Below are 17959 nucleotides of genomic sequence, written 5' to 3' on the forward strand. Positions count from 1 at the left end.
CTGCCTAATTAAGCAAAACACCAAGTAGTCAGAAGGTTAGCAGAAATCATAAATCATTAACAACAATAAACTCACAAGTAAAGACAACTGAAATAAAGCCATCCTGCTGTTCTGGGCCTGCTTAAATGCCCGTTGACCTCCTCTCCACATGGTGATGTTGTTCAGCTGCCTACTCAACCTTTATATTAAATAAAAGATTTCTTTCTCATCTTTCATCAATTGGCCCAGACTCTGCACTCTTTTGTTTTTGCCAGCTGAGTGCTTGTTGTCACTCTCCCTCTCTTTGCTCTCTCTTCTCAACTCCGAAGTGTGCCATAGCTACATTCTCATGCTGCTACTCCTGCCCAATGGCAAAAGGATTTTAATCTTACTGTATTGTCCAGCACATACATATAATATTGTAGGAAGAGGGGGTAGGTGGCCAGTTGGCTTAGGTCATCACAACCCTGTGTTTTTCATTTAAACACCTACTGTTGACTTTTCAGAAACTCAAGGCATCAACATCCTTGGAGAATATAAACCATGGGGGTCCACAGTCAACTGGAGGAGAGTAGTCAAAGTGACGTCAGACATAGACACAGTCTTAGAGACCTCCCCCAACTAGCTGCCCACCCCTCCTGGCCATTCTATAGTAAAGATTGTGCTGGGCCATCCAATCTGATGACAGAATCTTTCCATCTAATGATTACAAGGCTTCCGGTATCTCAGATGACTTTTCCATGGACAGGAGAACAGCTTGGCAATACAGCAGTCACATCAAGATACCAAAAAGAAACAGAATAGATGAGGGTTAGTTATCGATTATAATTACTTCATTACTTATGTTTAATTACAAAACACTAACAAACAGAGATGCAGTATGCATAACTAATCAACAACTCTAGTCAGGGAATGCTAAACTAAAGTAGCAAGTCCTCAGCCTTGCGGAGACCGATGGGGCACTTCTCATATAAGCAGACAGATCATTCCACAGCTTCAGGGCCCTATAACTAAAAGCTCGACCACTAACTGTTTTTTTAATCCTTGGAATCATAAGTATGCCAGTATCTTGAGATCTCAATGTGTGCTCTGGATTGTAAGTAGTGATAAGTTCAGATAAGTAAACAGGACCTTGGTCATTTTAAGGCTTTATATATTATAAGGAGAAATTTGAAATCAGCTGTAAACTTACCTGGGAAACAGTGTAAGGACTTAAAAACCGGAGTTATGTGTTCATACTTTCTGGTTCTTGTAATTCCAAATTACATATTTAAAGAAAAATGTTGGTGGATTCATTTTAATTCACTTACATTAAATCATTTAATATAAATAGAGATTTCTAGAGGTTTCTAGAGATTTCTATATTTCAAACCATAATCTGAAGAACAAAACGATAAGTGTTTCTAGGACAAAGGCAATCCTCCTAACAATAATATTGGTTTATGTTATTCAGACAGTCCTAGATCAGTGGTTTGATATTCCCCACAAAATCCTGGGCTTCTGGGTTAACCAGCAGTCTCTTTAGAAACAAGTGTTACACTCATATGAAAGTCCAAGTAAATCATGCTGCAAGCTTTCCCATACATCCCCTTGTCTTAGCCATTCTCCAGATCTGATTCCTAACCTAGTTAGTCATGATGGTAAAGTGTACATGTTTACTCCCAATGGATTTTCTTTGGATTATCCCATGTTCCAAAGGTATGTGTGCAAGGTTAACTGGTAACTTTATCAACCTGGTGTGAATGTGGACGTGTGCGCCTTGTTCAGGGTTTCAGGATTCTTCCCAGCTTTCTGTTACCCTGTGCAGAAAAAAAAAGTAAGTTTCAAAAGTAGCAAATAGTTTTGTACGTCCCTTTTTGAAAAACGTTTTATCTGATGAAGGTATATTGGTCATTTTCTCTTGTATCCCAGGGTGCATTTTACTTAGACCTAATGTCTTCTTTCTGTCTTTTTTTCACTTCATACAGGGATTCTGCGATGTCTAACAACAAGATGCCACACAACAGCTCCATCAGTCACATTGAAAGTGTACTGCAGCAGTTGGATGAGGCTCAGGGCCAAATGGAGGAACTTTTTCACGAAAGAAAAATCAAGCTTGATATTTTTCTACAACTTCGAATTTTTGAGCAATATACTATAGAGGTAAGATCAGAACAGTCAATTCACATATGAAGCAGGTAATCCAGGTTTATCCAGCTCATAGAGAGACAGTGTTTTACAGTATAAAGGAATGCTGAAAAAGTAGAGTAAACAAAGGTGACAAGGTAGCATGTTGGTTAACATTATTGTCTCTCATCTTCAGGAAATTGGGGTTGAGTCCTCAGCTAGTTGTTGTCTGTATGACCAGTTAGTTCTTCCCATGACTCCCTGTTCTTTTTTTTCTGTGAGTACTGGGATTCTTTTTCTCCCCATCCCAAAAACAGGGAGGTTAAATTAATTGCTATCTGTAGTGGTTCCTGCTTTGTGTCCAGCAACACTGACACAGACTTTAGCCCCTTTAAGACGTGAACTGACACAAATTAACTTGTGCAAATTGCCCATTATTTTATTCTTGATCGATTTATGCGCTCATTATGTTAACATGCCATGGTGTGTGGATATACATATAGTACACTTTTCCATGACCAACTATGTCATGTTAACAACTTCTTCCCTCCTTCCAACAAATCATTGCATAATGCTCACAACATATTGTCTCAGGCCTACCATTTATGGTTTTGAATGATGTAATAAATTCTGTATCTGTTTTGAGACCACTATTGAGTGATCTCTTGATATTAAACAATAACATGGGAGAAAAATATACATAGGTATTTAAATAGTGGCCTTTACCTTGTTCACACAACTGTCTCTTTGGAAAGACATTTGTATCATTTATCTTGTAAGTACCTTATTTACCTGAATTTGGGTTCAGTGTCATTGGTACCCAATGTGTATGTTTAATTGAAATGAAGTAAAAATAATCACTAGCATTTTTACTTGATCTCACTTGGATCATCAAAGTTTCAATCTGGTCTTGGATTAGTTCATCAGCTGTCTGTAATGATAATGATCGAGGATGATTGGATTAAAAAATGTATAATTTGTTAGATTTGGTCAAGGTTAGCATCCCACTGCTCAAGAGAGCCATGAATGTGACTCGCAACCCATTTTCTGCCTGTGTGGAGTGTGCATGGTTTGCTTATGTCTGCTTGGTTTGTAGGTCAGGTGCAAATACATGTTTGGTTAATTGATTATGATATTTTGCCCAGTGCAAGTAAGTGAGGTCATGTGTGGGAGAGTGTCTATTATGAACTGGTACTTTGTGCTATTTGCTATCAAGGTCAGCTTCAGCCTGAACCAGATTATGAATGAACAAATGAATCATGTATACTTAAGTCATGGCAAAAGCAAGAAAGTTTCAGTAGGTTGCTTTAGTACATATACAGTATATCTCATTTTTTCATATTGCTGTTATTTAAATTGTGTAATGTATTAAAATGTACAGTAATTACAGTTAAGACAACTATGAGCATGTGATTTTATCTCATTGAAGGTAACTGCCGAGCTGGATGCATGGAATGAAGACCTCTTAAGACAGATGAATGACTTCAACACAGAAGATCTCACACTAGCTGAGCAGCGTTTACAACGGCATGCGGAAAGAAAGCTGGCCATGAATAATATGACCTTTGAAGTAATCCAGCAAGGTCAAGACTTGCATCAGTATATCATGGAGGTGCAGGCTTCAGGTGAGAAATGACAAAATCTAAAAATAGGTTTCTTGATGTTACAGAATGTATGGATACTAGAAAATAATGTGAGAGCAAATTTATAAAGGTAATGTAATGCACTTCATACCTTGATTCTTTCCATCCTTAATGGTACTTAACTTTCTCTCCTTTTTCTTTAAATTAGCAGGTAAAAAACACAACTTTTAAATTCCTATTGTGCCGCTTATAGCAGCACGTCTTTAGTTAAAGAGCATGGACAGTCAGTCATCCACAAATTTGTAGTGGCATTTTAGTAAGTATCAAGGGACAGGGAGGGGTTGGATGTTGAGAAAGAGAGAGAAAGGCTGCTCTGAAGAAATAGCTAATGAATTGACTTGTAATATGTTGCTGCACCAAATTAACTCTGACAATTATTCTGTTTAATTTTAATATTAAGGGATAGAACTTACTTGTGAAAAGGATATTGACCTGGCCACACAAGTACAGGAGCTTCTGGAGTTCCTTCATGAGAAGCAGCATGAATTGGATCTGAATGCTGACCAAACTCAGAAACGACTAGAGCAATGTGTTCAGCTCAGACATCTGCAAGCCGAGGTCAAACAGGTACAAAATTTAAAGGAAATGATAGATCACTCTTTTTGGTATTGAGAAGAGTGTTAAAGCAGTAAAATTATTACTGATCAATCGCTCTATCTACTGTAATCACCATAAGAACACAAGGAGTCCACAGTAACAGCTGGGGAGCTAGCCAGTCAACCCAGTTTAATTAAAGTAAAACAAAAATGTTAGCCTGGAGGCTTGGCAAATCAAAATTAGGCCAATCCAGCCTCTGTAGCACAGAATAGAAGCACAATATTGTCAAGTAACTTGGGAGCTCTGTCTGTTGTGAAGGTCAGTTCCATAAAAAGACATCTGTCTCTGGGCACACCTCCTCAGGGCTCTGTGGCCGAGGTCTCACGCCTTCTTTGGTATCTGTCTGTCTATCTATCTATCTAAGGTGGCAGCACAAGGTTATTGCTTTTGCTTCACAGGTTCCTTGTCCTACTTTTGAATCCTGCACCTTTTCATTTTTTTGTTTATTCTATATGTTTTTGTCTTACATTTCCTAATAAGTGCAGTTTAGATTAACTAGTAACTCACAACTGTCCCTGCGATAGTGTAGGTGTAGCATCAGAGGGCCATGAAGTGGACTTGGCACCCTGTGCCTTATGCTGCAAGTATGGATCCAGATTTATTGGACTGTAAATTGAGTAAAGCAGCAATAACTGACAAAATATACATTGTAAAAAGAACCAAAGGACAAGGAACAAGGTTTGGCGTTCCACACTGTGTATTCTCAATATTTTATATTATACAACAGGAATAACAACAGAGTAGTCTCAAAGCACTGAGTCTAAGATGGAACTGACTAAAAAAGGTGTTTCCCACTGGCCAGATGTGAGGTCAGGAATAAGGGTAGGGACTGGCACCAGAAGTTGAGTCTGTATGAGTGGTGATTTTAGGCAGGCTTTCCTTCCGACGATCTGAAGAGGAGGGAGAAAAGACATTAGTGCAATTATTTAACAATTATTCCTTCGGCATACCACATTTAGTCAAGCCCATTGACTATCACTCATGTGCTTGTTTGTGACAACATATAACACATTTAATCAAACAACAATGACAACTGAATGAAAATTAAACTTAAATGTCAATGTTAACATTTCAATCAACTTTGAAAAGGGGCCATGAAGCTTAAAAAATCATGATTTATTTAATGTACAGAATAAGATGTGTTACACTTGATTTGGATTTATCTTTGATTGTTTCAGCTCTAACCTGTTCCCTGAAACTGTTTTCCATGCCAATATTTTGCCTACAAGAATTACATTAGATATGATTTTTGGCTAGAAAAATGGACTGCTGTAAAAATGCAAAAAGTGTCAGTTATGATGACATTTGCCCGAGACATAGTTATATATGCTACAGTGGCTCCTTTTCCCTGGAGTAATCAGTGACTCTAAATTTTGAAGACATACAGTACTTGTATAGGTCAAGTAGTTGCTAGTAGGAAAAATGCTCCTGTGAAAGTATTGGTATTTAAAATGATGTCAGTGGATGTGAGGGATTGATGGTAGAAGGAAAGAACGGGTGCATTATGTTGGGAAACTTGAACTGTTTTGCTATAATTCTAAAATAAATACAGCTGTTAATTTGGTTTTACTATTTATGTGATTGAATTGCAATGTATTTAATTTCATTTGATGATATGAGAGAAATAAAATTTCCCTGAAACTATTTTTTTTCAAAACGTGGTACAACCACAATGGCCATATATTTTTTTTTTTTGCTCGTAAATTAATTTTAAGGTAACCTCTTTGTGCAGTACTGGGTTGGAAAATATACTACGGCCTATCCAGACAGCATTGGGTACAAGGCAGGAATCAGTCCTTCCAGGGTACACTCAAGCACACTGTGACACTCATTCACTCACACTTGGTCAGTCATTAATGAACCTAGCATACAATTTTGGAGTGAACGTGGAAAATGTAAGTACCCAGAGAAAAAACATCTACATACACAGCAAGAACATCCAAGCATATAACAAAAACTGAGTCCAGGTTACAATTTAGAACCCAGTCATCTGGAGTAAGTTTGTGTGTCCTATGACATACTAGTGACCATCCAGGGTTGGTTCCTGCCCACTGGTTTGTGCTGTAAAGATAATCCTAACTCCTGACAACCTAAAATTGATTTAGGTTTAGACTGGTCATGAAGCAGTAGGCCTGTCCAACTGAAATAAAATGATAATAATTCATGTACTCTTTTATGCAGTTGATTCATTTAGTTAGATTTCTGAGTATTGATTTTATGCACTCAGATTTATTTATTGTTTCAAACATTATTTGTGTATTAAAATGTTACAATTTTGGTAGAAAATATGCTCTGAAAATATCACATGGGTTGTCTGATTTTTTTTTCCTCTAGCCATACTTTAAAACTGCAGAAAAAAACACGGTTGCAAATAATTATTTTTTCTGACTGCTGTATGTTTCTTCTATTTGAAGGTGCTGGGTTGGATCAGGAATGGAGAATCTATGCTCAGTGCCAGCCTTGTAAACGCAAGTTCACTTTCAGAAGCTGAGCAGCTCCAGAGAGAGCATGAACAGTTCCAGCTGGCTATTGAGGTAATTGGTGTAATATGGCTAATTGTTACAGTATGCTAGTCTGACATACTGTAGTTGTATCTGACTTTATGTGTCACTTTGGTTACAGTCTGGTGAACTTGTGAGATATAAATGAGCATAAATATACTGGCACTCACACTGTCTGCTACAATTCCAGCCCTGGATTCCATTATAAAAGGTGGAGCAGGGCCAAACTTCTCCATTTGCATGAGTAATAATTCATTAACATCTTAGTGTATTATGGGAATTGTAAGAGCAAAAGCATGTGTTTAAATGTGAGACATATTTACAAAATTGAGTTTAAAGGGTTCATACAGATGAAGTGCTAGAGTAACATTGCTTTAGATTTCTCACCTTTAAATCTCATATACAGTCAGGTCAGGTTTAGATGATTACAGAGATGCATTAGGAAATTTTGAGACCTCTGACACCATAAAAATCTTAAAAGACAAAAATGCAGAGTGGCCACTTTGTTAGGTACACCAATCATGTAGCCGACTCTTTTTTGCCTCCAGATTAGCCTAAATTGCCCAAGGCATGGATTCAATAAGGTGCTAGAAACATTTCTTAGAGGTTTTTGTCCATGTATTTTGTAGTCCCCACAGATTATTCAGCCACATGTTTTGCTGCAAACTTCCCATTCTACCTCATCTCGGAGGTATTCTGTTGGATTGAGATCTGAAGACTTGACAGGCCATAATCTTGAAATGCCCTTGTCCACCACTGTTACAGAGAGCTGTTATCTGAGTGTTTGTGTTTTTTCCGTTAGCTTAATTGAGTGTACCATTCTCCTCTTATCTCACTCATTAACACTGTTTTACCTACAGTTCACTAGATGTTTTTGTTCATTGCACTATGCTCTGTAAAGCTTTGAATATCATAGTTTGTGACACTGACAGGAGGGCAACAGAGATGATAAAAACCACCATGTCTGACACTAAAAATGATGCACAGTCAAAGTCACGTAGACCACTTGTCTTAACCATTTTAATATTTGACTGAACAATCACTGATCCTCTTAAAAATACAATGACTTTATTTTGTATATATTGAGTGGCAACCACATGATTGGCCATTTGCATTAACAAGCAGGTATACCAAATAAGGTAGCCGTATTCCAAATTTGCAATTCAATTGAGTGGACCCTTCCAATGACCTTGAATTGGGGTAAAAAGGTAAGGAGGGGTTGGGGACTGACTGAAATTATATATAAAATAACGGCACCTAGGTGACTTATAACTAATTATAATTATGATAATTTAATATTCCTATTTCAGTCACACAAATTTTTTAATAGATAATTTTCTGTCCTTATCTTAAAATCCTTATGTCAATAAAAGAAGCATTTCTTTTAAGACAAACACATAGTTGTGTTGATTTAAAAATGTAATCTTCATTACATGAAACGATTTATTCTTTTCAGAAAAACCTCTAGTGTTGGGGAAAGCAAGGCAATTACAATTTCGTAGGTCAATACTGTCAAAAAAAAAAAATATATATATAATATATATATATATATAACTGAAAAAGATTTTTTTTTTCTTGTATCTTCCATACTCACGCATCACTCTTTTTTTCTTACCATATATCTTGCTGTTCTGCTCAAACTTCACTCGTCTTCCCCACACACAGTCCCTCTTTCATGCCACCTCTCTCCAGAAAACCCACCAGAGTGCCCTACAGGTTCAGCAAAAGGCAGAAATCATGCTTCAAGCTGGACACTATGATCCTGATGCCATTCGAGGTTGTGCAGAAAAGGTGGCACTGCACTGGCAGCAGCTCATGTTGAAGATGGAAGACAGACTCAAGCTGGTTAACGCATCAGTGGCTTTTTACAAGACTTCAGAGCAGGTGAGTTTTACACACATCTGAAGAAGATTCATATTTGTCTGATGGACTTTCTGAGGTTCAATTAAAAGAACTGAAATATTAAATTAATGCAGTAAACTATGGAAACCATTAATTACAGTAAAATCTGCAATATCCAGCAAGTGTTGCATATAAAATATGCTCAATATTAGAATGTTATTCCTATTCTGTTATTATAGTGTTCATGACAATGGTGATAACTATTTCATCTAAATAAAAATAGCCATTTATAATCAATATATTTATATTTAAATAGCACTGAGAGCTTCAGCTTTTTTATATATTTAATGGATGTTTCTTTTACTGAGAGTTTTTTTTATTTGTAAACATAAGGATGAAGAAAGATTTTTATTATACTGACAGTTACAGTAGATTGGTCAAACTTTTTGTAACCTTATTAACATCATTCGCCATTACAATATGCTTTACATAGCTAAGAAGATTACAATAAAAGCACTGCACTCTAAGAATTAAAATAATAAAAAATGTGAGATAGGAAACACATTTGCATGCCAGGAGGAACCTGGGCATATACTGGAGAGATTTTAACAAGTAGCTAAACAGATCAAGGAGAGCTACAGTATAAAACTAAAAAAATGGGTGCAAAATGATTGTGACAAAGTAATAATAATAAAGCTTACATGATACACAGAACAGGGAAATTTTCAGTCTGAATCTAAGTACTGTATTGGTATGGATTCAACTTTGCAAATAACAGAGATAGAATAGAGTGCAATAGCCATAATAATGCAAAAATATTGAATGGGTGGTGCTTGGTGAGCTTTTAGAATAGTAAGGCCATTGTCAGATGCCTCATAAGTGTTTGCAGCATAGAGACATATTCTGGAGCGTTGGAATAAATAGCTTTATAAGTCAGTAATAATTTCTGGTGACTATTTTTATATTTAACAAGAAGCCAGCATAGGTGAGCCAAATGGCGGATAAAAGTAATCAAAGCATTTTGACTGGGTCAGGACTCTGTTAGAATTCTCAGCATTTTATAACTATCTATCCAGCCATTATCCAACCTGCTATATCCTAACTACAGGGTCACGGGGGTCTGCTGGAGCCAATCCCTGCCAACACAGGGCGCAAGGCAGGAAATTAATCCCGGGCAGGGCATCAGCCCACCACAGATTTTATAACTATTGATGGTTTTTACAATAAAATCAGTAAAAATTAAATTTACTAAAAAATATGGAGATGAACAGACACAGGACCACGGGGCTTTAAAAATGTTTCATAAATGACAAAATTAAATTTCGAAGGTAGCAGAGAGATGACATTGAAAGGTATGGTGTCTGTTTAGTGCAAATCTAAGACTGGTTATACATGTATAGGACCATGTCATAAGTTCGTTTGCACTTTCAAGCTGACCCATTGAGAAATAAGCCAGTTTGTTTGTATTGAACTGGAAGGAGTTTGCAGACTTCCACACACTGAGGTTGTTGGTTGCCTTTTCCTTAGTAGACGTGCATACAAGAGAGTTTTTCTTTTTTTTTTATTAGCAACATAGAAAATGATGTCATGCTGGTGTGTCAAGTGGCCCAGTGGCAGGTTGTAGATATTATAAAGAGGTACATGTGCAGAGCCTCAAGGGAATGCACAGATGAAAGGGTTGTAGGCAGCTAGGTTTGCCATTGAAGGCAACAGACTACATCCAGTATAGCTGTAGAGAGAGAAGACAGTATCCAGAAGTAACATGGACCGATCAGTGTGGCATAATTCTTTTGGAATTACAGAAGCAAAACAGGCACCAATGATTGATTACTGATCAAGGTTGAACTTCTTTATCTGTTTTAAAGAATGATCAGTTTATTTTATATATATAAACAAATGTAGTCACAGTTTATTCAAATATCTGAACAAGGAAATTACAGTTGTTCTTTCCATAGCATACCATCTGGGATTGCAAGTCATACCAACATGCTGTCATTCTTAAAGAATACTCCACCCAAAAATAGTTGTTGCGTACCCATTGAAGTTTGTAGTGATGACTGAAAAAAAATCTTAATCTTATGTTTTCGTGCAGAAAGGAGAGAAAAATGGTTATAATATAATAGATCCCAATGATGACCAATCCTGTAAAACGTCAAATGATGTGAAAAATGTTCATGGCAAAAAGAAAAAAAAATTTAATGTTAATTATGTCACATTTTCCACATGTTAGTTATGCAGTTGTATGATCAAAATGTGCAAAATACATGGAGTTTATGCAAAACATTAATAGTTACTCCCCAAAAAATCAGCACACATCATAAACAGGAAAGACACTCCCATAAATACTGTACTTTTGAATTGAAGATCTGCCTCTCCCCCTAATTTATTGGTCTTCAAATTCCCGGTCTAAAGGTAGTAATCAAAAGTCTTTTACCAGAACAAACAGAAATAGACAGTGATTTATCTTAAATATAAGAAAATAAACTCGCTATGCCACCATTTTAAATGACGTGATTTCAACAGCATTTTTTCTGCAAACAGAAACTATATGGCTAAGACTATGTCAGCAGGACACAAAATAGTAATGCCAGTGAAGCAAAATAATGGCACAAAATGGCAGTAAGTGATGCTAAAATAAAACAAAATGAAAAAAAGACAAAAGATAACAGTAAAAAAACTTTAAAAAGTGACACAACATGCTCCACACCCAAATTATGACAGGGTGTATTGTTTAAAAATTATGAGGAAAAGGATAGTGGTATTAAATAAAGCACAATGGTTGTTAATATGCTGTGGTGATAATAAAGTTTAGTAATAACTCTGTGTGTTCAGTTAGTTTGTCTTAATTTACAACATTGTATGTCTGATTCTAAAATTTGAACGCACAATTTTCCTTGTGAAATAGGTATGCAGCGTTCTGGAGAGCTTGGAGCAGGAATACAGAAGAGACGAAGACTGGTGTGGAGGTCATGATAAACTGGGAACCACTTCAGATACTGATCATGTTATTCCACTCATCAGTAAACACCTGGAACAGAAAGAGGCTTTCCTCAAGGTACGGCAGCATTCTCTCACCATAGAATAGTAGTCGGCCTCCAGCTTATCTACTGATATTCAGGGCCTCTAAACTTAATCCTAGCAGAGAAAATTAGATAGAGTAGAAGAGGAAATTATTTTCTAGAGCATGAGAAAAACGTGTTTAAAGAGAGATGATCTATAATTTTGTGTTTTTCATTCTCTCGTGGTAGCAAGACTTTCCTTCTTATTTCTGAGGATTTTTAATTTTTTTTTGTTTTATATAAAGTTGTTAGCTTACGTATAATGAAAGAGTGGGAGCTGTGAGGCTAATTTTGATAGTGGATATGTTACCCTCTTTTCTTAAACTGGGATTATACTTCACACGAAACGTGCTCCAGCGGACACTACTGCTACGCAAGCGTTATACTGTTTATACTTGCGTGCATACTTCATGTAAATCTGGAAGATTCCACCAGGTGGCAGTGCAAGATATCATCACAGTGAGGAAATGTTCAGCTTCATTTTGTTGTGAATTGCCCTGAAACATCCCATTAAATTCCGAGGACACTTTGCCACAATATCTCTGAAAAGGATGTTTTAATGATTACATCCATCAATCCAGGGATGCACTCATACCAGCAAGCATCGAGCGTGAGACTTAAACAATCCCTGGACAAGACATCAGCTCATCGCAAGGTGAACACAAGCACACACACACACGAGCATCATTTTAGCGTCACCAAATCCCCAAACCTTCATATCTTTGGAAGGAAACCAGAGCACACTGTGGAAACCCACCAGGGAAACATGCAGACTCCAGGCAGGGAACACAAGGTACGTGACTCCCTGCGAGGCAACAGCGATACTATTCTGCCACTGTGCCACCCCTACATGTGTAATTATTAACAGTATTCATTATCTCTCTATTATAAAAAAAAGTCTTGGGAGGGAGACTAGGGAGATGAGACATGATCCTCATGGAAGACAATTTGATGTCCCGCGAGACAAGGCAGTGAGACAACATTTAAAATAAGTTCACGGACATCTAACCTAACAGTTGTTGGAATGCTTTTGGCAGACACACTTCATGTGCTTCCAGCTCTTAAAACAACAAGCTGAACACACAGCTCACTAGCAGCAGAAAGCCAGCAGATGATCCGAACGCTTCACCTTAGCACGTGTCCAACGCAAGCAGCGTTACACGTCCTGTGAGAAAGAGATTTAACCACGCACGGGGCCGAAAATAAAGGACAAGTATTTTTTTTTTACAAATGTTTTAAAGTAAAAGTGAAAATAATGCATATGTAACAATTGCCATGAAAATAACAATCTCTTTAAATTGTATATCCGGAAAACCAAACCTGGGGGTGGGTGAGCGAAGCAGAGCCCCCTAGTTTAAATGAAGTTAAAGACTTATCTGTAAAATGTAACATACATGCTTTAATGCATTTCATCCTGAAAATGATGTCAAGTATAAATCTAAGGATTCTAAATGTGTAGAGAGCTGGAATATCATAAATGTAATGTGCTCTGTGTGGTGATTGCTGCTCTCAGTTCAGGAGGAAGCCCCAAAAGCACGTAGCGATTAACAACTGGGTTGGTTTTAAGATAATTTTTACGACGGTCTACTTTAATGATAAAGTAAACTGCAAGGTTAAAGTGGACATTTCGAGATTAAAGCTGAAATTTCCACATTAATCACAAAACAGATCTTTTCACCGTGTCCTTAATTTTTTTCTCTGTGGCTCAAATACTCCGCCATACATTCTGGTGCTGCTGTGAAGGTGCAAAAAAAAAAAAAGATGGCACAAAAGATGGTATGTAAGACTTTTAAAAGTCATCATGTCATTACATTGGGGAATATGCGACGCTTGAATATAAAAGCACCCCAGCTGCATTTGTATGTCGGCATTTTACTTCACCACATCGAGCCATTCATCAAATATCGAAGCACGCACATCAGTCCCGGAGGATCCTCAAAGTGGCATACTGTCACATTTAGATAGTAAACGGAGACTCTGACGTCATGTTTCAGCTTGATCACTGCGCCCCCCAACTTTTTGCCGGTACTGCAACTCACACGCACGTTGTGTTAATTTCTGAGGACATGCTCAGAGGATGCGTCAAATGAATGCTGGGAATGCGTGGTAGCTATGATGCATGCGCATATGCGTTCTGAGCGTGAAGTATAAACCAGCTCTTATAATATCTCGTATCCAGTCCATAATTGGTCCCTGACTTGAATCTCCCATTATAGATTAAGAAAATGTGTTCATGGATAGATGTATTGGATATTCTGTGCAGGTTCTGTTTGATACAGTAGTTCATTTAACTTTAGAACTAATGTATTCTCAGCCACCTATACATACAGTATGTTTCAATTATTTTATTTACAGATGGTTCATAATTTGTGTTACATTGTATTAAGTGGCATGTGTCTTGTAGACTGCTCAAGCAAACACACTGCAGAGAGCTAAATATCGTCCATATATTTTAAAGATTTTATGGTTCTGTTTTCAAATTCTGGAAATTTTTATTAAAATAACAAATTATTTTTATTTAGAGTTCAAATGTTAACTGCCCCTGTTCTTAAATAACATGGTACCTGCTGAAGTCGCCTGTGTTTAACAATTGTCACCATGTACTTGGACTGTGACAAAAACAAATTAAGCAAAACAATGGATATAGTTAATCTCTTATAAACTAACTGGCAGAATACATTGATAAATACAGGAAAATACTAAATACATCTAAAACCTGTCAGATATATTTCAAAGCCAGGAGACCAAGTTAGTGTATGGTTTGGGAGAGTCATTGCTGCCATAAGTGGAGTGAGGGGTGCTGTCTGGAAATTAAAGAGAGGAGACAAGAATTGAAGCGGGCGAGAAAACACATGTGTTTTTACTCTCAATATAAGACGAGACAGAGAATCATAGGCTTGTACCTGAGAATAGAGTAGGTATCATAAGAACAGTTTTAGAACAGTTAGGTGGATAGCATCACAAGACTATTTTAACAGGTTTATGAGGTGTGAGTAGAGCAGAGAGGTTTATAAGTGACTAGAATCATGCTCTGACAGTGATTCACAGAGGATAGAAAGTTTGGATGGCAACAGAGCCATTGATTTAAAAGACTGGTATATAATCAAACATGAGTCCAGCTTCTTTAGCTGGCCAAGTGATCCCAAGAGAGGTAATTCAATTTTATTGGTGTTGAACTAGTTAGAGGCAGCATAAATCCAGACATTTAGGCCTGATTTATATCTCATTAATATAATGGCCCAACCCGGACTGTTTTACAGCAGTAATAATGAAACAGTAGAAAGTGTTAAATAAATTAAACTTCACTCCTGTAATACATAATATTTTCTGGCCTCATTTTGTAAAGAATGTATAATGACTTTTTGTGTAGGCCAGTTCTTTTTAGTTTAGTCTTGTATGATTATTGTATTACTTGTGGATTTTACTTTGTACAATTTTAATAGATTATTGAAACCTTCATTGCAGGCTTGTACTTTAGCAAGGCGGAATGCAGAAGTGTTTTTAAAATATATTCATAGAAACAATGTGAGCATGCCTGGAGCAGCAAGCCACACCCGAGGTCCTGAGCAGCAAGTGAAAGGTTAGTGTGTGAATTTGATTCTGTTTTGTGCAAAACAATGTTTGAGTACTGTGTTAACATGATTAAAATTTACTTACAGAGAGCTTTTTTTTAATAAGATGGGCATCATCTAAAGAATGAAACTGGATAAACTAAATGCAATTTCAGAATGGTAACCCTAGCGAAAATGTGGCTGGTGGAAAAGAAAAGTTCAGCTGTCTCCTGTTTGATGGTTCATCAAATCAGATCAGCTGACTCAATATTAGTGGAGCAGTACATCACTTGTTAATTTAAGAGTCCCTCCTTATAAAGTTATTTACTGAGCTCAGTTTTTAGAAATTTACATAAATTAAGTAAAGTGTAACTTACAGCCTGTGATCTTGAATTGGATTAAGCAGGTTTGAGAATATTTTGTTATATTGACATACAGTATGTATTTGATAAAACTTGGTCCAGTGTGTCAGTTTAGCTTTCTGTATCAACTGGTACTTAGACACCTGGTTTCTTACTTGTACAGATTAAATATGAATGGGCAGATAATGAAGTTCAACCTTGATTAGTAACCAATCAATTGGTGCCTGTTTTGCTTCTATAATGGGTACAGATTAAATATGAATGTATGAATTTTACATAAATGTAATTTCTAGTTTTATTATTGACATTTTTGTTAAAATAGTAATATGAATTAAAGAAATAAATATCCATGTCATTCTTGTATCCCAGTCATCATTTGGCAGCATTACCTTTTTACCTTTTTTTCTACTAGCCATTCTGAATGAGCTGCTTCAAAGAGAAAATCGGGTACTGCATTTCTGGACCATGAAGAAGCGTAGGTTAGACCAGTGTCAACAGTATGTTGTTTTTGAAAGAAGTGCTAAACAGGTAAACTAAGGCCTGCTTGAGGTCATTTTTCTTACTAAAGCTGAACTGATCTGATTTCATCACATTATGGAAATGAATATTTTTTGCAACAATTTTAGAAGAAACCTAAAGGTACAGTCAGTTTCAGTTTCAAGTTCAGTTTCAAGTTTATTGTCATGTGTACACCCTATTATGAGATTCTCACTTGCATTTATTCCACAGACCAGTGACAGTAGTATAATATGAACAACAGATAATAAATATAAATACAACATTGGAAAATCAACAAATATGGGAAGTACACATCAGGGACACTCATGCAGTAGTCAGTATGAGCATATGTTGAGTAGACTTATAGCTCAGGTGTTTAAACTGTCCTGAGTCTAGTGCTAATGCTAATAGTCCTGTACCATTTTCCAAAATAAAGGTGAGAGAAAAGTGACAATGCATGATTGGTAAGGTCTTTTGCTGTTTGCTTTTCTAAGGCAGTGTGTATTTTACATATTCTGTACTAAACAGAAAGGACCTGTGTGCCAGTGATATTCTGTGCCAACTTCACCACTTTATGTCTTGCTTTGCTGTCCTACACTGAGCAGGTGCCATGTCAGGATATTATACAACAAATGCTTGCAGAGTCTACTCTGCATCAATACAAGCTGGTAATATAACAATATAAATTTCAAAATAAAAAGTGACAGCATAAACCATTCAGTATAATAATACAATGTACATTATTCTGCAGTCCTTTAGGTTTAACTTTCATGTGTTTAATGTTACCTGGAGCAGACTACAAGTAGACATAAAATTACCTGTTTCATAGATCTTGTCTAACTAGGCTATACAAAAGCAGAAATCTGAAGATGACCATATTGTTCACAAGAATCAGAGATACGTTAGTTATTTTTTTTAAGCCAGCCTCCAAAGCGATGTGAGTGATAGGACAATGTCATCAAGCAGAGCCAGATAAAAGCTGAGGCTCGGGCAATTAAATGAAGCACTGGCATGCATTTATAGTCACTTCAAGATGTTATGTCATCCCTGCAGTTGTTGTAACATCATGATTCAGACACACATATTTTGACACATGATGTTCACTGCGGGTGTTACTGGTGCCCAAGCTTTGTTGACTTCATTGAAAAATTGTTCTGCTGGCATGTGGTTTGACTGCGGCACCCACCTCTTCATGTGTTTGCTGTGGTTTTCCCAGAGTTGCAGGTTTAATATTATATGCTTTATCTTTCAATAAAATGCACAAATAAAAGTCAAGTATGTATATTTTTAGGACATCCGCTATGTGTATTAAACATATAATCAACGTTTTGGCAATCTTATTGATTATACCTAGGCCTTAGACTGGATCCAGGAATGTGGTGAATATTACCTTTCTACGCATACGTCCCCAGGAGAAACAAGTGAAAAAACTCAGGAACTCCTAAAAGAATATGGAGAATTTAGGATCTCTGCCAAGGTTAGTTTATTGGGTCATTTGGCATAACCTTGTAGTCCTATCTAAGGATGTCTTGTTCTCTGTGCCTGGCACTGACAAGATAAGCTTCATTCACTGTAACCTTTTATTGATATAAACCATTTGGAAAACAAATGAGTAATCATTAATAAGGAAAGTTACTTAAAACAAACATTAAAGCTATCAACTAAATAAAAATATCTTTAAATGTTCACTTTTTTCATTTTACTGAGAATATGTGATTTATATTGGTGACCAGGGGCCTCATGTATAAACGGTGCGTACGCACAGAAATGTTGCATACGAACGTTTCCGCGCTCAAATCGCGATGTTTAAAACCTAAACTT

The 17959-nt window shown here is 36.7% G+C and overlaps 1 protein-coding gene across 8 annotated transcripts in view; it reads left to right on the forward strand.

The window, feature by feature from the left end:
* The window catches only part of kalrna (kalirin RhoGEF kinase a), a 797086-nt gene that overhangs the window by 495945 nt on the left and 283182 nt on the right, over nucleotides 1-17959 (forward strand). For 7 of the 8 annotated variants that reach the window (XM_051930993.1, XM_051930994.1, XM_051930990.1 and 4 more), the window contains 9 exons: nucleotides 1947-2121; nucleotides 3515-3710; nucleotides 4129-4295; nucleotides 6740-6859; nucleotides 8492-8710; nucleotides 11574-11723; nucleotides 15193-15307; nucleotides 16053-16168; nucleotides 17493-17615. In XM_051930993.1, the coding sequence (XP_051786953.1) occupies nucleotides 1947-2121; nucleotides 3515-3710; nucleotides 4129-4295; nucleotides 6740-6859; nucleotides 8492-8710; nucleotides 11574-11723; nucleotides 15193-15307; nucleotides 16053-16168; nucleotides 17493-17615 (1381 nt within the window). The remainder of the gene's footprint in view (nucleotides 1-1946; nucleotides 2122-3514; nucleotides 3711-4128; nucleotides 4296-6739; nucleotides 6860-8491; nucleotides 8711-11573; nucleotides 11724-15192; nucleotides 15308-16052; nucleotides 16169-17492; nucleotides 17616-17959) is intronic. The other variant, XM_051930991.1, reaches the window with a different exon arrangement.

This window comes from Erpetoichthys calabaricus, chromosome 8, assembly GCF_900747795.2.
Source record: "Erpetoichthys calabaricus chromosome 8, fErpCal1.3, whole genome shotgun sequence".
Taxonomy (NCBI): Eukaryota; Metazoa; Chordata; class Cladistia; order Polypteriformes; family Polypteridae; genus Erpetoichthys; species Erpetoichthys calabaricus.